Source organism: Trachurus japonicus, unplaced genomic scaffold, assembly GCF_045865225.1.
Source record: "Trachurus japonicus isolate A0001 unplaced genomic scaffold, Traja_1.0 AP030951.1".
In the NCBI taxonomy this organism is placed as follows: domain Eukaryota; kingdom Metazoa; phylum Chordata; class Actinopteri; order Carangiformes; family Carangidae; genus Trachurus; species Trachurus japonicus.
Window position 1 is genome coordinate 126,349 of NW_028221084.1, and position 26,628 is coordinate 152,976.

The 26,628-nt window shown below is 44.3% G+C and overlaps 1 protein-coding gene across 1 annotated transcript; it reads right to left on the bottom strand.

Annotated features, from left to right (window-relative positions):
- Positions 1–1,029: 1,029 nt before the first annotated feature.
- LOC146959883 (uncharacterized) lies at positions 1,030–24,893 on the bottom strand. Its single transcript, XM_085772815.1, has 21 exons — positions 24,012–24,893; positions 22,331–22,392; positions 22,192–22,230; positions 21,124–21,221; positions 20,237–20,289; positions 20,030–20,146; positions 18,923–19,048; positions 16,404–16,583; positions 15,531–15,655; positions 13,530–13,917; positions 10,709–10,912; positions 9,916–10,012; positions 9,123–9,139; positions 8,884–9,006; positions 8,148–8,276; positions 7,865–7,993; positions 6,909–7,039; positions 5,656–5,989; positions 3,455–3,614; positions 2,755–2,870; positions 1,030–1,375 (listed from the first exon to the last, which is right to left on the bottom strand). Exons 1-21 carry the CDS (start codon positions 24,876–24,878, stop codon positions 1,301–1,303), a joined length of 3,570 nt encoding a protein of 1,189 aa, XP_085628941.1. The 5' UTR covers positions 24,879–24,893; the 3' UTR covers positions 1,030–1,300.
- Between the last annotated feature and the right edge of the window lie 1,735 nt (positions 24,894–26,628).

The following is a 26,628-nucleotide window of genomic DNA, read 5'->3' on the forward strand; positions in this document are numbered from 1 at the left end:
TTTTTTGAGAGTGGAGCAATTTTTTATTTTTTGATAAACTTTGCCTTTGATTTCTTATCCCAGCCTTTATCACAAACTAAAACTGTTACGTTAAAAGTGTCACTGTAGTGATGTAAATGGTTACAGCTTGAAGTGGCGGTGATGTATTGAAAATATTGAGAAGGTCTTGAAAAAAGTCTTAAAAAGGTTTTAGAATTAACTTCAATATTCCTGTATATAGCCTGAAAGGCCTTTGAGACAAACTGTTGGTAAAAACGGGCTATACAGATAAAGTTGCCTTGCCGGGACAGGACATAAAAAGGGGGCGTTCATCCTGCTGTTGCAACCACGTAACGTTACCCAGACGACCACCGACGGCATCATCAGACCTGGATCAGTGATTCACCTCTGGGACCGAAACTTGGCACCGAAAGACGAGGCATGTTCTGATACTTGGTATTACTAGAGCAGTGTAAAAGAGAGTAAGGACAGCATTGGTCCAATGGAAGCGCCTCCTGGTGGAGGAATATGGGTTTTGCATACCGAAGCTGATTTCTTTAAAATGTTTCAAAATGATGTAAAGGTACTTTATTTTAGGTACTTTATTTGTCACATATACAGCTAGTACAGTGAAATTCTTTCTCTGCATTTAACCCATCCCTGAGGAGCAGTGGGCAGCCGCGGTGCAGCACCCGGGGACCAACTCCAGATTATGAGTCAGTGCCTCTGGTCAGGGGCACTGACTGGAGGATTAACCTAGCTGGCATGTTTTAGTGGTGGGGGAAACCGGAGCACCCGGAGGAAACCCAAGTTTCAAAATGATGTGTTCCTGTTGAATAAATAAATGAAACGTTCAAAGTCTCGTTTAAAGAAACGCGTTTATTTTATAAAACAACAAAGTAAAACATTCAGTTTGTTCTGTTTCCACACATCAACCGGCTGGAACTAGTTCTTCATACAACAGCAGCAGCAGCAGCAGCGTATCCTTCCACCAAACACCACAGAGTTCCTGGACAGGAGCTCTCGGTGGAAGGATACGTCGATGTTAGTGAGGAAATAGTCCCAGGCCGTACTGTAGCTCCTCCTCCTTTACCGTCATTAGACTAAACTAACCAAAGTGGTTTTTATTTCATTTCCTTGAACTTTTAACTGAAGAGACTTGGTTCAGTCACTTCCTGTCACTCAAAGTCTTTTTCTTTTTTCAGTTTCCACGTAGCGACCGCTCGGTGTCAGCTGGATTTCAAAATAAAACAAAAATAAAAGAATAAAAACTTAAATCTCCTCTCTCGTCGCCTCGATCCGTGTTTGGACGAACTCATCTTCATGATGTCGTCGTGGTCGCCGTCTTCTTCCCTTTCTTCTTTTCTGCTTTCATCTGTTCCTTCTCCAGGTGTTTCTGTAAAAAAAAAAAAAAGACAAAAAACTTCACTTCCTGTCTTTGTTATTAACCCTTTACCTATGTTTACTATGTGTGGAGTATTATTACTGTAACTCAGTCGTAGTTTGTCCAATCAGAAAAATTCCAACACTGACGGAGAGCTAAGGAGTTGAGCTTTCCATCTATGTTACCGTAACGACCGAAAGTTTATTTTGAAAGGATGGAAAACGGACAGAGTGGAGAAGTGCCGCATACAGACACCAAACCTTCCACTTTGATCCCTTTCTATATTCTGAAGGTTTTTACAGAGGGGATTGTTGATATATCATTCACAGCCTCATTTATACAACATTTTATTACTAAAAACATGGAGACATTAGATGTTTTAAAGGGCTGGTGACAGTATTTTCTCATTTACAGAGTGATAAAAAGAGATATCCACAATCCTCCTCTGGAAAAACTAAAGACTCTAACATGTCAACAAAATAAAACAAGAATTTTGAAAGTAGTTTTATCCATTATTCAGATTTCTGTTCTGGAAATATATGCAAATTAGCGCATATTTAATGAGACATTGCCTCATTTACATATTTAACCCTCCTGTTGTCTGTTCCCTTCCTCCTTTCCTTCTTTCCACAATCCTTTTTCCTTTCCTTCTTTCCTTCCTTCCCTTTGTCCTAATTTATTCTTCTTTCCTCTTTTGATCCAATTGACCTGATCTGTTCCCTCCTTCCATCTTTCTTTCCATCCTTTTCCCCTCCCTTCCTTCCTTCCCTTTGTCCTTACTTCTTCCTTCCTTTTTGACCCAATCTGTTCCCTTCCTCCTTCTATCCCTCCTTCCTTTTCCCCTTCCTCTTTCCTCCCATCTTTCCCTTTGTCCTTCCTTCTTTCCCTTCTTCCTTCCTTTTTCTTCTTCCCTTGAACGAATCTGTTCCCTCCCTCCATCTTTCTTTCTTTCCTTTTCCCCTCCCTCCTTTCCTTCCCTTTGTCCTTACTTCTTCCTTCCTTTTTGACCCAATCTGTTCCCTTCCTCCTTCTATCTCTCCTTCCTTTTCCCCTTCCTCTTTCCTCCCATCCTTCCCTTCGTCCTTCCTTCCTTCCTTGACCCAGGAGAACAACAGGAGGGTTAAACATAAAATTTGACAAAACTTGTAATACAAAAAATATTTGTCTTAGTGTGAGTGATAAACCTGGGAAGTTTCATGGTGATATCTGTTAGTTTAAATTTTTACCCTATTCACCTGTAGTGTCTCAGCTTAAACTACTTTCATTAATGTGAAAGGTGGTGCTTTTATTTTGAAAGGTGGTGCATTAATCAGAGTGAATCCTGTGTGTGTGTATATATATAATATATATGTGTGTGTGTGTGTGTGTATGTGTGTGTGAGGACTGGTTACCTGCAGCTTGTCGTAGTGCGTCTGGCTGCTGCAGTGAGTTTTCTTGGCCGTGTCTTCGTTGGAGTAGAACAGGAAGCAGACGCGACAGTAGTAGCCCATCTTCACGTGTTCCACACCTGCACAGGTACGAAGCACACGTCACGTCAACGCCACGGCAACGCCACCCAGGTTTCAGTTAAAACACTCGATTAATATTCAAATTAAGGAAAAAAAACAACAACATTGGCTTCCTCTTTGGGCCCTTCACTGCAAAAACTCAAAATCTTTCCAAGAATATTTGTCTTATTTCTTGTCAAAATGTCTCATTTCTAGTCAAAACTAATCTCTTTTCTCTTAAAATAAGACTCATCACCTAAAAATTAACTTGTTTTGAGATCATTTTCACTTGTTTCAAACTAATTTTCACTTGAAATAAGTAGAAAAATCTGCCAGTGAAAGCAAGTTTTTTGTGTTTGTAATAAGAAAGAAAAACTTGCTCCACTATCAGATTTTTCTACTTATTTCAAGTGAAAATCTGCTTGAAAGAAGTAAAAAGAGTCTAAAAACAAGCTGCTTTTTAATGTGATGAGTCTGATTTTAAGTAGAATGAGATTTGTTTTGACTAGAAATAAGACAAATATTCTTGGTAAGATGTTGAGTTTTTGCAGTGTTCACAATAAAAGCCTTCATGGTCCGAAGTGCTGAGTCATGTTTCGCTCACCGATGGGGGAGTCGGGGTCGTACGGCGGCAGAGGCAGAGACGCCGCAACGGGTTTGACTTCAGGGGGCGGGGCCACCTTGGTCTCTCCGTTCTGATTGGCCGAAATCTCCATGTGCTGCTCCTCCTCCTGCTGCTTCACTTCCTGTTTGATCTCCGGCAGCTGAGGAAGGAGCACAGAGGAGTTGGATGGGAATGAGGAGGAGAGGAGGAGGACAGAGGAGAGGAGGGAGAGATGATAAGGAGGAGAGGAGGAGGACAGAGGAGAGGAGGGAAAGGAAGGAAGGAGAGAGGAGGAAGGAGGAGGACAGAGGAGAGGAGGGAAGTCGTGGTAAAGGGGATGAGTCGTGGTAAAGGGGAGGAGTCGTGGTAAAGGGGATGAGTCGTGGTAAAGGGGATGAGTCGTGGTAAAGGGGATGAGTCATGGTAAAGGGGGATGAGTCGTAGTAAAGGGGATGAGTCATGGTAAAGGGGATGAGTCGTGGTAAAGGGGATGAGTCGTGGTAAAGGGGATGAGTCGTGGTAAAGGGGATGAGTCGTGGTAAAGGGGGATGAGTCGTGGCAAAGGGGATGAGTGGTGGTAAAGAGGATGAGTCGTGGTAAAGGGGATGAGTGGTGGTAAAGGGGATGAGTCGTGGCAAAGAGGATGAGTCGTGGTAAAGGGGATGAGTCGTGATAAAGGGGATGAGTCGTGGTAAAGGGGATGAGTCGTGGCAAAGAGAATGAGTCATGATAAAGGGGATGAGTCGTGGCAAAGGGGATGAGTCGTGGTAAGGGGGATGAGTCATGGTAAGGGGGATGAGTCATGGTAAAGGGGGAAGAGTTGTGGTAAAGGGGATGAGTCGTGGTAAAGGGGATGAGTCGTGTAAAGGGGATGAGTCGTGGTAAAGGGGATGAGTCGTGTAAAGGGGATGAGTCGTGGTAAAGGGGAGGAGTCGTGTAAAGGGGATGAGTCGTGGTAAAGGGGATGAGTCGTGTAAAGGGGATGAGTCATGGTAAAGGGGATGAGTCGTGGTAAAGGGGATGAGTCGTGGTAGAGGGGATGAGTCGTGGCAAAGAGGATGAGTCGTGGTAAAGGGGATGAGCCGTGGTAAAGGGGATGAGTCGTAGTAGAGGGGATGAGTCGTGGCAAAGGGGATGAGTCGTGGTAAAGGGGATGTGTCGTGGTAAAGAGGATGAGTCGTGGTAAAGGGGATGAGTCGTGGCAAAGAGGATGAGTCGTGGCAAAGAGGATGAGTCATGGTAAAGAAGATGAGTCGTGTAAAGGGGATGAGTCGTGGTAAAGAAGATGAGTCGTGGTAGAGGGGATGAGTCGTGGTAAAGAGGATGAGTCGTGGCAAAGAGGATGAGTCGTGGCAAAGAGGATGAGTCATGGTAAAGAAGATGAGTCGTGTAAAGGGGATGAGTCGTGGTAAAGAAGATGAGTCGTGTAAAGGGGATGAGTCGTGGTAAAGAGGATGAGTCGTGGCAAAGAGGATGAGTCGTGGCAAAGAGGATGAGTCGTGGCAAAGAGGATGAGTCATGGTAAAGAAGATGAGTCGTGTAAAGGGGATGAGTCGTGGTAAAGAAGATGAGTCGTGGTAGAGGGGATGAGTCGTGGCAAAGAGGATGAGTCATGGTAAAGAAGATGAGTCGTGTAAAGGGGATGAGTCGTGGTAAAGAAGATGAGTCGTGGTAGAGGGGATGAGTCGTGGTAAAGAGGATGAGTCGTGGCAAAGGGGATGAGTCGTGGCAAAGAGGATGAGTCGTGGCAAAGAGGATGAGTCATGGTAAAGAAGATGAGTCGTGTAAAGGGGATGAGTCGTGGTAAAGAAGATGAGTCGTGGTAGAGGGGATGAGTCGTGGTAAAGAGGATGAGTCGTGGCAAAGGGGATGAGTCGTGGTAAAGGGGATGTGTCGTGGTAAAGAGGATGAGTCGTGGCAAAGGGGATGAGTCGTGGCAAAGAGGATGAGTCGTGGCAAAGAGGATGAGTCGTGGCAAAGAGGATGAGTCGCGGTCGTAAAGGGGATGAGTCGTCGTGAAGGGGATGAGTCACGGTAAAGGGGATGAGTCGTGTAAAGGGGAGGAGTCATGGTAAAGGGGAGGAGTCATGGTAAAGGGGATGAGTCATGGTAAAGGGGATGAGTCGTCGTAAAGGGGATGAGTCACAGTAAAGGGGATGAGTCGTCGTAAAGGGGATGAGTCATGATGAGTCGTGTCTCACCTGGTCGTCGCTGCTCTTCTCTCTCTGATCTGAAGCTTCTGTTTTCTTCTCTGCTGAGTTTTCCTCCGTCTTCTCTTCACCTCCACTCAGCTCGTTGCTCCTAATCTCCTCCTCTCCCTCCTCCTCCTCCTCCTGCTGCTCCTTCTCTTTCTCTTTCTTCTCCTCCTCTTCCTCCTCTTTCTCCTCCTCCTGCTGCTCCTCCTCTTCCTCCTCTCCCTCCTTATCCACCTTCTGTTTCTTAGCTTCAGGTTCTTCAGGACGTTTGGAGCTTTTACTCGGAGACGGACTCGGAGACAGACTCTTTTCTCTCTTCCCTGCCGTCGGAAACCGATGTCTGAGGGACACACACACACACGTTAGAGAGTGTAAGGCCCAATTCCAATTCTATTTTTCATCCCTACCCCTACCCCTAGCCCTTAGCCCTTGCCCCTTGAAACGGAGCTACAACCCCTACGAATTGGGACACCACTTCAACAGTCACATACGGCATCAGTCATCTCTGCTGGCTTTCACGTAAGCAGACGTGACGAGCTTTTGCCACAAATCCTGTATTCAAAACCATGTTAACTCAATAAAATAAAATACAATTTAATGAAGACTGATCGGTTCATTGTAAAACATTTATTTATTGATGTAAATGTGGTGGTTAGTGTCCGTAGGCTCCAGAGCCCCGAGGCAGCGCTGCTCTTCTGTCCAATACACACAGGAAGCTTCACTTTACATTCAGACTAACTAATGCGACTGCCACAATTGTTACATTTCATCAATGAGACCAACATTTATCTCCTAAAAAGAATGTAACTACCTGGCGGCAAAACCTCTAAAAACCTGCGGATAAGTTAATTAGCGATGGTTTTCTCCCCCGGGATGACGACGGAGGTTGGCCGGCCGACCAGCTCTCCGGACGGGTGGTGTCTCTGTGACGAGCCGTTGATCTGCTCCACAGGTGGAGCTTCACTTCTCCCAAAAACATTGGAGCAAACGTCTAAACAGCCTCATGTGGATAAACCCACCGCACATTGGGATCTAAACAGCTGCTTTCTCACATGAAAAAATATAAAAACTTAACAAAGTGACGTAACGACAGCGCTACAGCCAGAAATAAAACGGCTGCCGGTTGCCACGAGGTGCATTCTGGGAAACTTGTCATAGCCCTCGGTTTGAAAATCTCCGTTTGAAGGTCCAGATAGCCCTGCAGTGTGTGGTTGTGTGAGTGTGTGTTTGTGTGTGGTTGTGTTTGTGTGTATCCTCACCCGTGCTTCAGCTGTCTGTACTTCCTGCTGACGTAAACCACCAGTCGTTTCCCGTTGAACTTCGGTGGATTCGCTTTACACTCGTCGGCCATTCTCTCTGCGTCCTCGGCTTTGTCCATCTCTATGAAGCACTGAGGACAGAGAGACAGAGACAGAGACTGTGAGACAGAGACACTGACTGTGTGTTCACACCAAAAGCTTCCAAAGCGTGAAAAACGCTCGAGGCTGCGCTTCAGACAAGACAGCTTCCAAAACGGCAAATATTTTCAACCGCTTTGGCCGCTCGTCACGTGACTGACATCAAAGTTCGATCCCGCTGGTCATTGGAGAGACGAAGGACGTCTCTATTCTGACAGGTTGCCGTGTCATAGCTAATTACCATAAAGTTAACCAAGGCTCAACTTCTCGTCTGGTGACGCTTTGGACACTTTGGAAGTGACGCTTTGGTGGCTCAGTGTCGCTGGGTTCTCATTGAAAATGAATTGACTTCCGGCGTTTTGACGCTTTGGAAGCTTTTGGTGAGGACGCACAGTGAGGACAGAGACATCAGACTAAGACACTAGTTGCGTTTCCATCAGCTGTTTAGATGCACATCTAGATGTATCGCATCGGAAAATGATGATGGAAACGCCGTAATTCGAATTAAAATCCCCTGATTCGCACAAACTAAAATACGCTCGCTAGGGCCGGGTTTTGGTTGATTCGAATGGGATGGAAACAGCTGTATGCGAATTAAGTGTAACGTAGCCACTTTCACCCCATCTGCTCCCGTGTTTGCAGTTCACTCACAGGACAACAACAGGGTTTCTGCTAATGTCACAGAACAATTAAGTCCGTAGATGGAAACACACATGATTCAAATTTCTTTAAATGCGCATTTCCCAGTAATTCGAATCACTTTGGATGGAAACATGGCTAGTATATATAGCGTAAGTCCTCAGGTCCTGGTTCCGTACCTCTCTCTTGATCCGGTTCAGGAAGTACTTGCGGACTTTCCCGTACGGCTCGGCGAGCTTCAGGACGGCCTCGTCTGAGTATTTGCTGCTGGGGATCTGTCCCACGTAGACGACTCTGCTGGACCCACACTGGAGGACAGAGAGGACACGGGGACAGACGTCACCACGGAGGACACAGTGGTCAAACCCAAACGCACTCTGCAGCAGCAGGTTGGATCAGATCTATTGATGGACACACTGATGTCCTGTGGAGGGTATTGATATTGATCGGTGATGGGCTCACCTGGATGGTGGGGTAGGTCATGGAGTGGCTGACCCGGACCGGGCGACCGCACACCGACGCCGTCACGTTGCTGTTGTAGAACTTGGCCATGGCTCGAGCTTCATCCTCTGTGGCGAACTGGAGGTACGCCTGAGAGAGAGAGAGACATCTGTTTACATCTGCACTAGGCTTGGGCGGTATTACCGTAATACCGTATACTGCAGGTGTTTAAAAATAGCAACGGTATCAATTTCAATACCGTCGTGAAAAAATGCAATGCACTAATATAGGAGATAAGGATTAAATATTAAATAAAAGTCATTTAATGCCTAAAATTGATTATATGTCCAGTATCACTTATGTGTGGTTGAATTTTCAGTTAGTTTAAAATGTTTTAGCCTACTTTTACAGTTACAGTGAGTGCGTGTCACGACTTCCTGTATCTGGCCCTTCAAATTAAAAGCCCTAGCCTTTCATACAGTTTAGACATATTGATTTTGACTTAATTTTGACAAGACATGGCTCCAAATGTTTTTTGTTTTTTTTCCTGCAACCAATCGACCAATGAGATTTTGGTCTGCTAATGTTTACTTAATCATTTTTAATTAGTCACGGTAATGCCGTATACCGCGGTAAAATATGAAGGAAGTTTGAAGGTATCAAAATTTGGCCTAATCTGCACAGGAAGTGGAAACTACATCTGCAAAATAAAAGCGCGATGTTCCAGTCTTGTCCGGTCTGGTCTGGTCTACCCTACCTCAGGTCTCAGGTCCAGCACCAGGTGTTTGACCACCTTCCCAAACGGATCGGCGAGTCCCAGCAGCTCAGTCAGGAAGTTGTATCCTCGTCTGAAGCCCACGATGTTCACCACCCTCATCCCCTAGAGTGTGAGAGTCATCAACCATGAAACTAAAAATCTACTTCTATTCTTCATACATCATGTTTGTTCTGTCTGAAACAAAGTTAAAGAATAAACATGAGAGAAACTTCACTCACCCCTTTCCTCGTGTTGTCTGCAGAAAGAGACAGAGAGAGAGAGAACAAAATCAAATCATCTTCATCATCACCTGAGCTCAGGTAAACGGCTAAACTTTAACCTCTGCTTCTTATGGACAGAATTTCTAGGCCACTTGATTTCATCTCTACTTCTTGCGGATGATGTGGTATTGTTGGCTGCTTCGAGCCGGGACCTTCAGCATGCACTGGGGCGGTTTGCAGCCGAGTGTGAAGCGGATGGGATGAGAATCAGCACCTCCAAGTCCGAGGCCATAGTTCTCGACCGGAAAAAGGTGGCTTGCCCCCTCCAGGTTGAAGGAGAGCTCCTGCCTCAAGTGTTCACAACAAGTGAGGGAAGGACGGAGCGTGAGATTGACAGACGGATCTCGACAGTGGCCGTAGTAATGCGGTCTGTCGTGGTGAAGAAGTTTATAGTGAATAGTCAATCTACGTTCCTACCATCGCAAACGGTCACGAACTAGAGCTCGGAAACAACCGGCCGAAATGGGTTAATAATATCATCTGTCTGGGTGACGGCTGCTTGCTTGCACTGCCGACACGAATTTGCGCTTATTCGCGTCTTTGCATTGACTTTGTACGGCAATCTTGTTGTGTGAAAAATTTGCTTCGTGTCTGGTGAGAGGGAAGTCTACCCGACCTCGGATAAGTGGAAGAAGTTGGATGGATGGACTTTAAGCTTCTAATCATCATGCCACATGTTTTAATTCTAAAAGCCACATCTGATAATCAATATGTTTATTATTGGTTAAGTGTGCGTGTTGCGTTCAGGTACCGATGCTGTCGGAGTCGTCCACATCGTCGTCGTCGTCCTCGGCCAGTTCGTCCAGCGTCACAAAGTCCTCCATGTTCTCCAGGAAGTCCTGATCGAACTGAAGAGCACATTAACAGCTCGTTAAAGGGATAGTTCACCCAAAATTGAAATTTCACTCATCATGATCTCCTCCCCCTCATGTGGACTAAGGGCTGGGAGAAGTTTCAGAGTCCTCCGTGGCTTCTCTGAGTTACAGGGGGTCTCGGCGTAGCAGTGCATGTCCATATGACGGTTGCAGATGGATACCAACTGTCTTCGTAACAAAAAGACACACCAAAAAACATCCAAATACCTCCATGCTGCTCGTATGTAATGTCCCTCTTGTATTGAAGCCCCGACATGAGAAATTGTCCCGAAATAAATTAAATAAGTCTATATTTCAAGCTTGTTTTGTAGCGGGAGCTTCTTGAAGCTCCTCTTCCCGCTTCATCTAAATTTGACGAACCGGGAAGAGGAGCTTCCGCTACAAACAAGCTTGAAATATAGACTTATTTAATTTATTTCGGGACAATTTCTGGGCTTCAAGAGGGACATTACATAGGAGCACTATGGAGGTATTTGGATGTTTTTTGGTGTGTCTTTTTGTTACGAAGACAGTTGGAATCCATTTGCAACCGTTATATGGACATGCACTGCTACGCCGAGACCCCCTGTAACTCAGAAATTTCAATTTTGGGTGGTACTATCTCTTTAACTCCCATGATGCATCAGTACCACACACACACAGACCAACAGTGACATCACCACCACCCACCCCTGACTCAGAGAGTGCAGCTTCCTCCTCGGCCTCGCCGCTCTCTCCTGGTTCTGCCGTCGCCTCCTCTTTGTTCTCCGGTTGCTCGCTCTCCGTTGGCTCTGTCTGCTGCTCCTCTGGCCCCGCCCCCGGCTTGGCCTCCGCCTCGGCCCCGCCCCCTCGTCCAGGTGTGTCATCGGTGACATCATCATCCCCGTCAGCCACCTGTCATCATTATTACATCACACGTTGGACGCTCAAGCACCGATCCTAAATTTCAACACTATTAACTCATTGAGTGCCAACCACGTAATTTCTCGTTTTTCGTTCCCATGCGTTGAGTGCCAAAAACGAAATTTTTCGTTTTTTGCTTTTTTTTTAAATTATGAAAATAGACACTTTAATACACATTATATGTAAATTTGGGGACTCTACGACGAGGAGAACTGAAATAGATGACGATCAAAGTCACATGACAGCTCATGATCTGGAAGTTTTTATCATAACTCAGCTTCTGCAAACGGAGTTCTGCATGCAGATGCAGCGCAGCTGCGCCGCAGCTGCTCTGCTCTCACCCGCGAGGCTGCAGCAGCTGGGAGCTGAACCAGGAAGCTCTCAGCCCACTGTCCCGCCCGGTCTTCATCTGGAGCAACACCGTGTCCTCCCCAAAGTCCTCCCGCGGTAAAATCTGATGGTCTCTGGACCAAAGCAGACCGCCGGCACCGACCCGTACCACAGACGGACCGCGACCACCGGCGGGACCGGTGTTCGCGAGCCGCTGTGGCCGGCAGAGCCTCACGTTCCGCGGCGAGAGGCTGTGACACGGCACGGTGCGTCTGTGTTATTGCTGTTTAGTGGCGCCCCCCCCGCCCCCGATGGTGGTTTTGTGAATAGAACAACAATTGTTGTGTATATTTATCTTATACGAGCCCTTTGATCCAGAAATGCGAGTGTCAGAAGAGCGACAGGCACAAACAGAGCACCTTTCATAAAAGACGCTCTATCTCCTTTTCTAGAAAAAAAGGAGGGATTTTGGTGAAACCCAGCCATGTTTAGCTTGACTTTTCTCAGGAACGGAGGCACGTAGAAACAAACGGTTTGTGGCCATTTGAAGGATAAAGTTAAACCTTTCAAATGAGCTACAGTATGTGTTGGTGGCAATAATATAGAATACACTATGGCTCTAAAATAAAAAGTCAAATATGGTCTAATTTGCCGGTACACTTGACTAAAACTTTGGAAAGGAGCGCGGCACTCAATGAGTTAAAATAGGGGTTTTGATGCAGGATAAAAAAAGAGATATGCTATATAACACTTTAATTATTTTGGCGAAATATTTTATCCATAGATGTAGATTTTCAAACAGCACACCACTGTTTTTAATTTTTTTGAATGAGATGTTTATTTTCAAAAAGTCCTTAAAACATATCAAAACGAAACAAGCCTTATGTGTTTATGAAAAATTGACTACTTTAAATCCTGACTAACTCTGACTGTGTATTTTTTATTTATTTATTTATGTTTTTCATTTGTGGTTATTTTTGTATTATCTGCTTGGTCATTATGGCCACATGTTGAAAGAAATTTTTTGAATTTTGTGTATTTTGGCTACATATTGACGGATATATTTTGAATTGTGTCTATGTTATGCCGGATTTTGTTAATAAAAATTTGAGATTGAAAAAAAAGAAGAAAAAAAAAAGAAAAAGATGCAGGTATAACAAAAAAATCTCTTCTGATGTCACTTCCTGTGTATTTGTTCCTGGGTTGTGTCCTAAACCCCTCCCTCATTCCCTCCTCCCTACTCACTATATAGTGGATTCAATATAGTGACTATATAGTGACTCACTGGTCAAATGAAAAAACACTTTCAGACACGACTCCGCCGCACAGTTAATTACGTCGCGTAATTAAAACGTTTTGACCGCGATTGTAACGGCCGGTGTAGTTACCATGGTAGGTAGCCTACCAACATAAAAAGAGGAGTAAAGCAATATATTAAGCGGTAATATATATATATTTAAGCATCAAAATGTGTTCAATCCAACCCACATAGTTTGAAACCACGTTCAAAACACACACAGCCAGTATCACAACTAAGCATAAAGTCTGCTAGCTTAATGCTAACGTATAATGTAAAAGCTCATAGACGGGCTAACAGAAATTAGCCTTGAGTCTCTGGTCAGTTTCTAACACTTGTTAGGAAATTTGCTACGCCGGTCGCTAATTAATTTATTTGGTAGCTACACCGGTCGTTCTGGGTCGCTGTGGTAACGGCGATCCGTGACCGCAATGCATGATGGGATATCTTGCTCCGGTTAGTGACCATGGGATGTTCACTACATTTGGCGGTGAATTGTGGGATAGATTCAGTCACTAGATAGTGAACATTAATAATCACTAAACATTCGGACTAGGGCTGGGACGATCTGCTTTTCTCCCGATGTGATTCTTCTACGATTTTTTGGATGGCGATTCGATTTAAATTGTGATTCCACGATATTGCAGATTCTCGAAATTTTTAGTCTGCATTTTTAACATTTATCTGCACACAAATACTGTAGGAGCCTATAAATTATCATACTCCATTATAAAGTGAACTTAAACCCTTTTCAAAACCTGGACTCTCTGTATGTAAAAAAGGTGAACAAATGCACATTGCACAATATTTTAAAAAATTCCAAAAAAACTAAAAGAAAATTTCAAAAATAAAAAAAATCTATTTAAAAATCGTCAAAAAAGATATTGCGATATTTTTGTGAATCGATTTTTACTCCCACCCCCACTAGATAGAGAGGAGGGGGGATTTCAGTCACAGCCTTGGTTCTTTTGTTTTTCTCACCTGTTTTTCTTGAACGCCTCCTTCTGACTCCTCCCCCTTGGCGTCTCCATCGGCTTCCTGCTCCTCCCCCTCCCCCTCCATCACCCCCGACACCTCCTCCTCCTCCTCCTCTTCCTCCTCCTGCTCCTCCTTCTTCTCCTCCTGCTTCTGCTCCTTCTCCTCCTCCTTCTTCTTCTTCTTCTCCTCCTCTCTGCTCCTGGAGCTGGATGACGTCGTCTTGGAGGAGGAGGAGGAGGAGGAGGTGGTGGTTCTGGAGCTGGAGGAGGTTCTGGTGCCAGAGGAGGAGGAGGAGGAGGTGTTGGCTCCGCTGCTCCTCTGGCTGCGTCCGTCTCCTCCCGTTCCTCCTCCACCACCGCCACCGCCGCCACCGCCCTGCCTCCGGTTCACACTGGGACAAGAGAGACAACGGGTCAAAGCTCAAAGGTCCAGAACCAAAAGGCCTGTCAGGATTAGGGATGGGTACCTGTTACATTTGAATCGATACGGTATCGATACTCGGTACCTGTTTTCGGTTCTTTTTGTGTGTGTGGTAATTAAAGGTGTACAGAAATGGCCGAGTAAGGAAAACTAATTTGATTGGTCGTTATCGAGTGGGCGGGATATTCAAAGCTTGGGGCGAGACCGAGCTCCGTGTGTGTGTGTGTCTCAGACGTTTGAATGACGGATGACAGATCCAATATCAGTGGCTGGTGAATCGTGAGCAGGTTGACGTATAATCCGTGCACCTGCGTTATCCAATGCGAAAAAAAAAATACACACTTTCATCCTGGATTTACTCAAAAATAGAATTTTGCACAAAGTTTGGCCTACATCGTCTGATACATGAGTTATTACACTAATTTTATGACCCAGAGTGGGCTCAAATTCAGTTTTCTTTACTGTACACCTTTAAAAAAATAAATGAATAAATAAAAACATCTGAAATTTTAATATGTACCCCTTAACAACATCACAACTCCTCAGCCTTTAAGAGTATTTTATGTTTTAGGGATGGGCAATGATTTTCATATAATGGAATAGTCATTCAATGAAAAAAAAAAAAAAAAAAAACAAAGTTTATGAGACTATCGTCTTGTCTGAAAAAATGTCCGTTTTTACTGTGGGAAAAGGAGAAACATGGAGAGACTCCTACAGCTCAGAAAGCTCTGTGTGAAACTCTGTCAAATAAAAAAACCAACTGAAACTGCTGCAAACTCTGCAACATGTGGACTTCACGTTCTGACGAGAGGAGAGGGGGAGACTTCATCCTCGTTTAGATGTTTAGATGTTTAGATGTTTAGATGTTTAGATGTCTAGATGTTTAGATGCTCTCATTACGTGACGAGGACTTGAATGGCGCCGCTGTGATGAGAAGCGGGAGTCGGGACCGGACCGCTTCGGTACGGATTGTCACAACAGTCCGTTCTTCACGTTAAATGACGGACGGCTGTTCTTCAGGTAGTGATTTAAAACGACGGGCTGGAGCTACCGCTTCTCCACCTCTCATCAGAGAGAGAGAGAGACTCATGCAGACTGCTCTCTCTCTTGCTGACGCACGACGAAGGTGCGTTCAGGTACTGAAATGTGGCACCGGTTGACTTTATGTGAATCGATACTCGGTACTTTGGTGGGAATTCGGTCGGTACCAAAAAAGTACCGAATTTCGGTTCCCATCCCTAGTAACGATACACTCGCTTCGTATCTCGATTTCTGATCCACGATTCCATTCCATTCGACTTTTCATAGGTCCAGAACCAGGACGGGATAGGGATGGGTCAGGACCGACCCCCCCCCCCCCCCCCCCCCCGGGGTATAGACCGGTATCTGCCTCCAGCGACGTCATCATGTCACCGGGCTCATACGCGCAGGCAGGCCAGGGTTGCCAGATAGTGTGAAAAATATCCCCCACACTCTTAGTTTTTTTCTTCACTGATTAGTGGGAGAAATTACCGACCGGGAGCCCATTGACGGAAATCCGTCGTGGCGACGGAGAACTTTAACCCCTGCTTCTCTGTAACTCACTTGAGAGTCTTGTACTTGGCGCAGATGTTGAGGCGGATCGGTCGACCTTTGATGTTCAGAGGGTTCACGCTGTAATACTTGACCAGCATCTCAGCGTCCTCGGGCGTCCCCAGCTGGACGAAGGCCTGGACACACAGGGAGACAGGGACTGATTGGTCAAACTCGGAGTGAGATGTGACAAATAAGCAGAATTTTTAAAACCTAGCGTTATTAAAAAAAAGCGAGAGACAAAGTCAGTAAAAGACGTAAGAGAGTAGCAGTAGTGAAAAACAAAAGTATGATCAATAGGTGCCTTTCCTTGAGATTTTCTGATTGGTCAGACTCAAAGCAGGACGTGACTGGAAAAAAACAACAGCAAGAGCAGTAAAAAAAAAAAAAAACGCACAACGACCATGCGATGATCGAAACTGTCACATGTTGCCTTAAAGGGATAGTAGCATTTTTTTTTAAGTGGGGTTGTATGATCTCCAAATAGCCCCTAAGTAGTCAGCAGTTGGTTAGGTCCAAATAAAAACTGGAACTGTGTATTTTTTTTCAGGTAAAACCTCTTTTAGGCCGTGAAAATAGGCCGTTTCTTTGGGTCTGTTCACAACACTGTATGTTGTAAATCTCTGGGCAGGGCTATTATGGGCTGGCGTTGCTAACGGGAGGAGTGCAGAGAGTCTTCTACTGCAATTAAAGTACTTAGGGGCTATTTGTAGATCATACAACCCCACTTTAAAAAAAATGCTACTATCCCTTTAAGAGCCAGTCTGCAGTGGAGACACAACGATTGAAACGGCATTTAAAAGCCCAGCTTAAGTAGCAAGCGTCCATCTACTGGCAGAACAAACAGCAGCAGCAACTAGAGACAGGCGGTTCCTCCCGGTTCACCTGGTCGGTCAGGAACAGGTGTTTCTCCACGACGCCGAAGCGGCCGGCGATGGTCAGCAGCTCCTTCTTCTTCTCCTCCTCTCGGGGCAGGTTGGAGAAGAACACCACCTGGCTGCTCTGAGCCTGGAGCTCCCTCGCCGGACGCTCCCTCACCGGCCGCTCGCACGCACGCTCGTCTTTCTGGAGCGGAGAGGAGGAGGAACAGAAGGCAGAGTCAGTGTTTCGCTTTGTATTGGTTTATAGTAGGGAGGTTAAGCAACTTTTGACTTCAAGTCCTGATGCAAAGCTCCCTTTGGCATGGAAGTTCCTTAGAGTCATACAGTTAAATCTATCCTAATGCCTAGTCCACACGAGCCCGGGTATTTTTGAAACCGTGAACATATGTTCCCGGTTGTATGTCCTGTCCACATGCAACCGCACTTTTGGAACCCTGAAACCGTGGTTTTTTGAAACCGGAGTCCAGGGTGGGGTTTTGGGCCGGGGTTGGTTTCACCAGGTGCGTGTGGACACTGCAACCGTGATTGTTGTTCTCGTTTACGTCATAGCTGCACACGTGCTGATGTAAACACTGCAGCTGCAGAGGTTGTTTGCAGCGGTTTGCAGGTGAGCTCGCAAAAATGGAGGTGACAAAGTGGATTTTTATCACTTTTTTTAAATTTATTTTTTTTACATCATCTAAATGCTATTTGTATAGTTTTTCGATGAGAAAAATATAATATTAACATTAATATATAACGATCCTCTTGTCAGCTCCAAACTCACCCTCAATCACAGACCACAGCTGGTTTTCCACACAGCATCATTTACAGTAACAAGTGACGCTACAGATCAGCTGTTTTTAAAATGACAGAACTACTACAGTAGCGCCGCAGTTTCTTCTTCCCCACCTTGTTTGATTGAGAGTTTTTCGGGATGATTTTCATGAATGAACAGGCAATAGCCTATGTCCCGGGTACGACGGGAGGGGGGGTCGCGCTGCTGTCATGCAGTGATAAAAAGAGCCTATGCGGAGATGAGGAACGAGCCAAAAGCCAAAAATGTATACGTGACGTCCGCGGTCGATATGAAGTGGATATGTTTCATTCATCCATGTTTTGACAGACAACACAACAGCCAGAGTTGCGCCGCACCGACAGTCATGTGGCTCAGCAGCCAGGTGACGCACACAGCACAACAACACAGCACACAACAACACACAGCACAAGAGTCAAGACACAGCGCAGCAACACGTGCAGGCTGCTGCAGCAGTGCACGTCAAAGGGACACCGCCGAAAATAAAATAAATAGGCTACACATTTTTATTAAATTAATTAATATTTAATTGTTGGACTTGGAGTCTGTGAAATAAAGCTATAATAACACGTAGTTTTGAAATGGTTTTTGCGCATGTTTACATCCATAAAATGACCAAAAATGAACACTATAAGCGGATTTCTTGATAACGAATTATTTAAACAGCATTTGTATAGAAATGATTCCGTCCCAAGCCTTTTGATCCAAGCGGTTTCCACTGTATTTTGATTGGTTAAAACAGCCTTCCACACGTGCATTGCGTCACTTGGTAGCGGATTCCACGGTTGCGTGTGTACGGAGTGTTTTTATTACACCACTGGTGTGGACGCGAAGCAAAACTCCGGTTTCAAAAATACCCGGGCTCGTATGGATAAGGCCTAAGACACAAGTGAGATCACACTTTGTATCCGAAATAAACATGTTTTTAAAATGCCTTTTTTAATTGAGAAAACGCATGTTAAAGCACATTCCATTTAGAATGTCCATATAAACTACAATGACTTCAGCTCCTGGATGTTATCTACAGCTTATTTGTGACATGATTGCAATATTTCAGGATTGTTTCTCAGTTTGAATGATGAACAGGGATCTAAAGTTTTTTCAATCTGTAGGGCGGACTCACATAAGAAGCATAAAGTCCATTCATGACAGTCCATTATGGCTAATTTGAAATGTATGTATTCATTTATTAATAATTTGAATTTGGACTACAGGTGTTGTGTTCAGGTACCGATCGGTGTGTTTATTATTAGGGACTACATAAGGTTGGGTATCGTTTGAAATTGAACGATTCCGATTCCACGTTTCGATTCCGATTCCTATCGATTCTTGATTCCGATTCTTTTAAAAATGGGGGTTAAAAAAGTTATTTTTCCCGCAGAATTAGACTCTATTTGTGGTGCTGGCAGATAGGGGTCTTAAATGTATGAAGGTATAGCCTACATTATATCAAATGAATATTACATTCATTTAAATGACTTCACAAAAACAAAATATTTGGTAAATGTTTAATATTTTTCACTTTCAGCCAACTTTTTCAGCGTGAATGAAAATTGCAAAAGCATCGTTTTGAGGAATCGAAAATAAAAATTCTGAACGATTCAGATGGAATCGAAACGTTAGAACCGGTTCCATCCGATTCTCGATTCTCGGGACCCAACCCTAGGACTACAGGTGTTGCGTTCAGGTACCGATCGGCGTGTTCAGGTGAGTGACGTGGTGCTCACCTCGATGACCAGCAGCCTCTTGGACAGGTAGAAGTGGATGGTCTTGCCGTACAGCGAGGCCGGGTGCTGCTGGTAGTAGTTCACCATGTCCTGAGCTTCCTCGTGGCTGCTCAGCTCTAGGAACGCCTGAGGAGACGGAGACGAGACGACAGGACAGGAAGTCAACGGACGGACAGACAGGAAGTGACCAGACACCTGAGTAGGGTTGCAAAGGGGCGGAATATTTCCAGAAACATTCCATGGGAAGTTAAAGGGACAATGAGGAGTTTTGTAAAAGCAAAGTGTTTTCTCACTACATTTATGAGCCTCCGCACCGTGAAATTCTTTGACCGGGTCAAGACAGACTCATGTTTTCATTCATCAAGAATTAAAGTCAGAGGTTGGAAGACGATCACATACCGTCGTAGTTCCCACCATAAACGGAGATTCATACGGCGGCGTTATTCTCATGACTCGCCACGAAACCGAAAGTAAAGAAACGCTGGTCGGCTCGCCCAGCATTTCCACCACCACTAATAATAACAAAATAACCATAGAGACAAAACCATAGATTTATCTAAAATGGACCATTAACAAGTGGTAACGGAGATTCATCCACATTAATATCAGACTTTTTTATAACTGAATAGAAACTCCTCGTTGTCCCTTTAATATTGTGCAATGTGCATTTGTTCGCCTTTTTTCCATACAGAGAGTCCAGGTTTTGAAAAGGGCTTAAGTTCACTTTATAATGGAGTATGTTCATTTATAGGCTCCTATTGTGCAGATAAATGTTAAAAATGCTAAAGACTAAAAATCGAGAGATATCGTAGAATCGCAATTTGAATCGAATTGCTATCCAAAAAATCATAGAAGAATCGAATCGGGAGAAAAGCGTATCATCCCAGTCCTGTTGTTCAATATCTGACTGCTTGTTTTGCCTCATGACTGATGAAAAATGTGCCTTGTTGTGTGCAGTAGAATTGTGATGCATCGTAGAATCAAAGTGAATCGAATCGTTACCTGGTGAATCGTAATCGTAACACCCCTAGTTAATTCCCACGTATTCCCGTAAATTCCCATGGAAAGTTTCCAACTTTGAAAATTCCCGTAATTTTGCGTCCTCACCTTGTTCTTGAGGACCAGGTGCTCGATGAGGCATCCGAACGGCTCGGTGAAGGCGAACAGCGTCTTGTTGCTGAGCGGCTTCCTGTCGTACTTCACCACCACGACTCGGCTCCTCAGCTGAGCACAGACATCGGTTATTGATTATTGATTATTGATTAGTTTATAATGTGTAAAGGTCATGGTGACGGTTCGGAGGAGCAGACTCACCTTGTTCTGGCCCATCTGGTTGTTTCCTGACAGACCTGAAGCTCCGCCCCCTCCTGACAAAACACAACCACAACGTCAAGTCTCCGTTTCACAGTCGGCTACCAACAGACCGAATCGCAAAATTGTTGTTTACATTCTACTTCCTGGTAGAAAACCAGCTGTAATGTGAATGAGATCAATAGTAACGAACGAGAGTTTAGCTATATATCATATTTTTCACGTCCTATCACCGTTTAGACAAATCTGAAATGATTGAAGAAACATTACTATTTCTGTGTGTGTGTTTTGTGTTGCTATGTGTTGTATTTATTCAGTTTGGGGGAATCACAGTGTCTAGAAAGCATCAGTGTCTCAGCTGACAGGGACAGCTAACGGTAGCTAAGCTAACAGCAGTAGCTAAGCTAACAGCAGTAGCTAAGCTAACGGCGGTAGCTAAGCTAACAGCAGGACGTCAGCTGTTAAAACCCTCCCGTTGTGGGACACCACATGAAACTACTCCAGTTAGCTCAGTCATGTTGGAACTCAGATATCCGCTGGAGAAAATATTTGTTCATGGAGCGTTTATTGAGTCACTGAGTTATTAAAGTTAAACAGGTAGCTAACCGTTAGCCCGGCTAATCTATGATAACCATGACTCATTACAAAAATGTGCACACGTAAATAGTAATGTTTGTCCAATCATTGGTTTTATAAACTTTACAAACATCAGATTAGTCTAAACGGTGATATAGTGACATGAAAAATTAGATAAATATAGCGAAACTCTCGTCCGTCACTATTGTTCTCATGCTGGTTTTCTACCAGGAAGTAGTTGTAAACAACAAGGAGATTCGTCCTATAAGGACAAGAAGGAGGAGAAGGAGGAGAAGGAGGAGTTAGTCTCCTACCCCAGCTGTTGGACATCCCTCCTCCTGTCTGGCCTGAGGACATGGGGGCGGGGCCAAGCAGACCCGGGGACAGGTTGGTCGTCTCCATCGGCAACCCACTGAAAACACACACACAGTATACAGAGTCATGGTGCTGTTCAAACTCACAGAACTTTATTTAAACTGTTGACAGCTGTTGTTGTTGGTCTGAACCAGAGAGAAGAAACACACATCATTATTACACCTGTGTTGTACATTTATTTATGCTTTAGGTTATCTCATATGTATACTCTTCTATAATCATGTAACTATTTTATAATCATGTAAAAAAAAAAAACTATTATTACTCCTCTTGATCATGTCATGTCTATAATCATGTAACTATTTGATAATCATGTAATCATCCTCTTGATCGTGTTAACTTATTCACATTGTACTACTTAATATGCATTTTTATAATCTTGTTTAGGAGAAATGATTTCATGTAATTTTTTTATTTTTTTATTTTTTTCTCTATTTTCTTTTGTACAAACACTGTATTGTTGTGCATAGTCTGCATCATTATGCAGACTATGGGGATCCAAATAAAACAATAATAAACATCATGGAGGAGGAGGAGAAGGAGGAGGAGAGGAGATGAGGAGAGAAGAGGAGAAGGAGGTCTCTGTCAGAGTTAGTGTTGTCACGATACCAACATGTTTTTCGATACTTTTCGGTACTTTTCCAAATAAAAAGAGAACACAAAAAAATGTCATTATTGACTTAATTTTAATAGAAAATCTTAGAACTATAATGCATCAGTAAATAATCAATCACTGCTGCTGCAGGATTAAAATTGACATTTCCATCAATATTAATATGAACTCTTCCTAAATTAAAACATAAGTGTCTGTTTAAAAATGAATATCAACTTGTTTTCTTTGAATTATTTGAGGTCTGAAAACACTGCATCTTTTTTCGTTATTTTGACCAGTTGTAATGTTTGGGAGAAATTGTTCTCAGTAGTTTATAGAATGAAACACAAACGTTCATGTTACTCAAACACACACCTATTGTTTCTCATATGTAGACCAAATTGATTCTGCTTACCCTCTGCCAGACGACATACCCGGGTCCCAGTCCGGGTACCTGAACACAACACAACAACAACACAGTTTAACCAACGTTACAAACATGTCAGACTGTGTGTGTGTTTTATTTAGTGTTTCAGTGTTTTAGTGTGACTCACATGTCGAGGAGCTGCCGTCGGTTCTCAGCATGTCTCAGTCCGTTGACGTGCTGGTTCCACTCCTACAAACACACCGTTACTAAAACACCTTAACCCCTTCACCGCTGGACGCCTCACAGTCAGCAGCCAATCAGGAGCCAGCTGCTCTCCACATTTAACATCGTCTGCTTTTATTCATCGAAAAATAAAACTGAACTCAGGGCAGAACAGTTACAGATCATAAACCTCTTTCATCAGCTGATACTCGTGGATTTCTGATCAGTTTGGACCAAGATCAATGTAGGAAACTGAACTAAACTAAACTAATGTTCATTTAACTCAGAGTTTTATTTTAGAAACAAATATTCCGATATTTCCTCTTTGATAAACGGGTCCTTTTGAAGTAATGATGTCATTTCCTTTTCAACTAAGAGATCTGACAGATGGATCAATCAACTGGAGGATCAATCAGCTCGTTACACATTCAGCTCACTCAGCTGCTGATTGGTCCAGGACACTGTGACTCTGCTGCAGGTTTGATCGTTACAGTCTAGAGCTGCAACTAACGATTAGTTTCATTACCGATTAATCTGTAGATTATTTAAACCATTAATCGATTAGTTGTTTGGTCAATAAAATGTCTAAAAACATCAGTCAGTGTTTCTCAAACCACCAGACGACATCGTCCTCTAATGTCTTGTTTTGTCCACAAACCAAAGAGAGACTCAGTTTATCGTCATAAAGGAACAAAGAAACCAGAAATATTCACATTGAAGAAGCTGCAATCAGAGAATTTGGACTTTTTCTCTTTAAAAAAACTACTCAAACTGATTATTAGATTAATAATCGATAATTGTTCGATTAATCGATTAATTGTTGCAGCTCCAGAACAATCAGCTAATTTTTTTAACTCTTGGTCTTTTGTTTATCTTACACATACAGACGCCTACATCATGTACTCAGCTGCTGATTGGTCCAGGACACAAGCTGTGTTTTATTGTGACAGTTCTCTGAGTAACTTCCTGCTGTCAGGTGTAACAGTAGTGGAATAAAGGATTAATAATAATGATTATGTGACTGGTCCACGTGAGGGACGGTGGCTCTACAGAGGTGAAGGACGGAGAGACTCAGTTAATCGTCATAAAGGAACAAAGAAACCAGAAATATTCACATTTAGGAAGCTGGAATCAGAGAATCTGGACTTTTTCCTCTTTAAATAAAAAAAAACTACTCAAAATGATTGTTAGATTAATAATCGATAATTGTTCGATTAATCGATTAATTGTTGCAGCTCATTTTTTTAAACTCTTGGTCTTTTATTGATCTTTACTTTTTTATTTTTTTGTTGGCTCACTACACATACAGACGCCTGCTGATTGGTCCAGGACTCTCTGACTCGTTGAAGCTGCTGTCAGATGTAGCAGTAATGGAATAAAGGATTATTAATAATAATAATAATAATAATGATGATCAATACTGAGCGTTGATTATGTGACTGGTCCATGATGGATCTACAGAGGTGAAGGACGGAGACGTCTCGAGGACGTGAAGATCAGCTGATCGGAACAAAGACGTCCGACGACTGAGCTGCCGCTGCCACTGACGCACGTGGACAGAAGAGACTAGGAGACAAGGAGACAAGGAGACAAGGAGACAAGGAGACAAGGAGAGAGGAGACAAGGAGGAAGAGTCCGGTACTCACCATGGTGGAGTGAACGTCAAAGTCACAAAGAGAGCAGACGTGCGGGAACATGGTCGGCACGACGCCCAAGAAGTCTTGGACTTTTCCGTTGGACGGGACGCCGATCCTCCGCTGCAGAAAGACGCCGCTCGGCTCGTGTGGCGGCGGCGGCGGCCCCATGATGCCGCCGTAGGAGGAGGAATCGCCGCCGCCGCCACGGTGATGATGAGAGGAGGAGGAAAGCTCCGAGTACGAGGATGATGAGGGGCGCTCTCTCCCACCACCACCACCACCACCGCCGCCGTAGCTCAAGCCGCCGTAGCCGCGACCGGAGGAACGGTCCTGCAGCGAGCCGTAGCCGAAGTCGGCGGCGTGTGATCGCGCCGAGCCCCCGTCCATCCGGTCCCAGCCGTCGCCACGGTTTCCTCGGTACGCGGCAGCGGCAGCGGCGGCGGCGTCCGAGGAGGAGGAGTTGTTGTTGTTGCCCTTGCGGTTCTTGAGCTGCATGAGTATCCGCGGCAACGTCTCCACGCTGATGTCGTCCTCGGGGATCTCGGCCAGCGCGTCCAGGTCTGACGGCGACAGCCCCAAACTGGCAAACAGCTTCATGGTGCTGCCAAGATTCCCTCCGCCAACGCCGCCGCGCCGGGACATCTGACCACCGCCACCGCCACCGTCCGGGCCATCGCCGCCGCTCCCCCCCATCCCCCCCGAAGACATCCCACCACCGCCGCCGCCCATCTGCATCTGCATCTGCATCTGTCGCCCGGACGACCGCTGCTCGCTCATGCTGAAGTTCAAGGTCTCTGCGGCGGCGAGGAGCCCCCGGCCCACGGCGAAGTGTTTCTGGGCGCCGCCGCCGTCCGACTGCTGCGACTTCTGAGACATGACGACGACAAAGACGACTACGAAGACTACGACGAAGTCACACAGCTGCTGATTGGTTGGTTGATTGGTTGGTCCAGGACACAACAAGCTGTGTTTTATTGTGACAGTTCTCAACGACGTCCTCTAATGTCTTGTTTTGTCCACAAACCAAAGAGAGACTCAGTTTATCGTCATAAAGGAACAAAGAAACCAGAAATATTCACATTGAAGAAGCTGCAATCAGAGAATCTGGAGCTTTTTCTCTTTTTTAAAAAACTACTCAAACTGATTATTAGATTATCAAGATAGTTTAATAATCGATAATTGTTCGATTAATCGTATTATTTGTTGCAGCTCATTGTTTAACTCCTGGTCTTTTATTTATCTTTATGCTTTTTAATTTTTTTGTTGGCTCACTCAGCTGCTGATTGGTCCAGGACACAAGCTGTGTTTTATTATGACAGTTCTCTCTGAGTAACTTCCTGCTGTCAGATGTAATAGTAATGGAATAAAGGATTAATAATAATAATAATAATAATGATAATAATGAGGTGAAGGACGGACGTCACAAAGCGAAGCGGCGCTCTCCACTCTCCCTCCGGCCTCGCTGCAGCCGCGTCAAGAGTAGACAAAGGAAGGAAGCATCTGCGCTAAGAACTGAAGTTAAACAGAGTCACTGAGCAGCAGCGGCGGCGTCGGCCAAAAGAGCGAAGCTGGTCACAGAGCGAAGAAGGGGGAACTCTTCTTTCTTCCTCTCTCTCTCTCTCTCTCTCCGCAGAGTTTCTGGTTTCTGCTGAAACACAATGAGGTAGAGACAAAATCTTCAGACGCTGCTGCTGCTGCTGCTGCTGCTGCTGCTGCTGCTGCTGCCTCCACTGGGGCAACAACAGGGGGCCGAGCGCAAGAGCTCGACCGACTGAGACTCGCTGTCATTACCGACACTTAATGAGAATTAAATTAAAAGGAGACAAGAGAGGAAAAAGGATTTAAAAAAGACTCAAAAATTCACCGCAGACAAGCAGGAAAGACAATGAAGTGGCGTGAACAGAGTGATGATGAAGCATCCTCAGAGAAAGAGAAACTTCAAAAAACATCACAGAGCTGTGAGTCTGGAAATAATAAAGTCTACACGAGTCACTGAGGAAGAGTAACTGACACTGTGAATTTGTCAATGGACGTGTTGACAATAAAGTTTCCTAGAGTCTAAAAGGAGGAGATAATAAACAAAGCTGATGATATTTCTCATGAAATACCACGTGGTTCATATCGCTGACGTGTCTTTATCTGTATTTTCTACTTGATTCTTCAGTATTTCTGTTGTTTCTACTGAACAGTTTTCAGCTAAAAGACACTTTCTGTTTCTTCTTGCACTTTCCACTGTGGTGCAATAATAATAAATGCTGTGAACTTCTCATAAATTGAAAACTGATCTCGTCTTAACTAGACCGACGGGTTTACAACAGGTTTGTCAAGTTAACCCTTTAGCTAATTACCTGTAATTTACCACCTATTACACAATAACAACATCCCTCTAAAAGTTATTAATCACATTACTTTGAATACGGGCTGAACATAATTAGTGTGAATGCTGAAAGTACACAATATATAACATAATAATTTCCTTATGGGGACAAAAAAAGCATCTATCTAGCTACCTATAATTTACCACCAGTTTAAAAATAAGTTATTTATCGAAGTGCACAGATCAATATCACTTTCATCTGAATAAGGGCTGCACGTAGGCTAATTCTTGGTTATAACTAATATTATA

What these genes read in the sequence shown, in the direction of transcription:
- LOC146959883 (XM_085772815.1), bottom strand. Translation starts at nt 24,878, where the DNA reads ATGTCTCAGAAGTCGCAGCAGTCGGACGGCGGCGGCGCCCAGAAACAC. An exon ending in TGAACCGGATCAAGAGAGAG is followed by an intron (nt 7,040 to 7,864) that starts GTACGGAACCAG and finishes CTCTGTCCTCAG; the next exon opens with TGCTTCATAGAGATGGACAA. An exon ending in CGACCCCGACTCCCCCATCG is followed by an intron (nt 2,871 to 3,454) that starts GTGAGCGAAACA and finishes GTACCTGTGCAG; the next exon opens with GTGTGGAACACGTGAAGATG.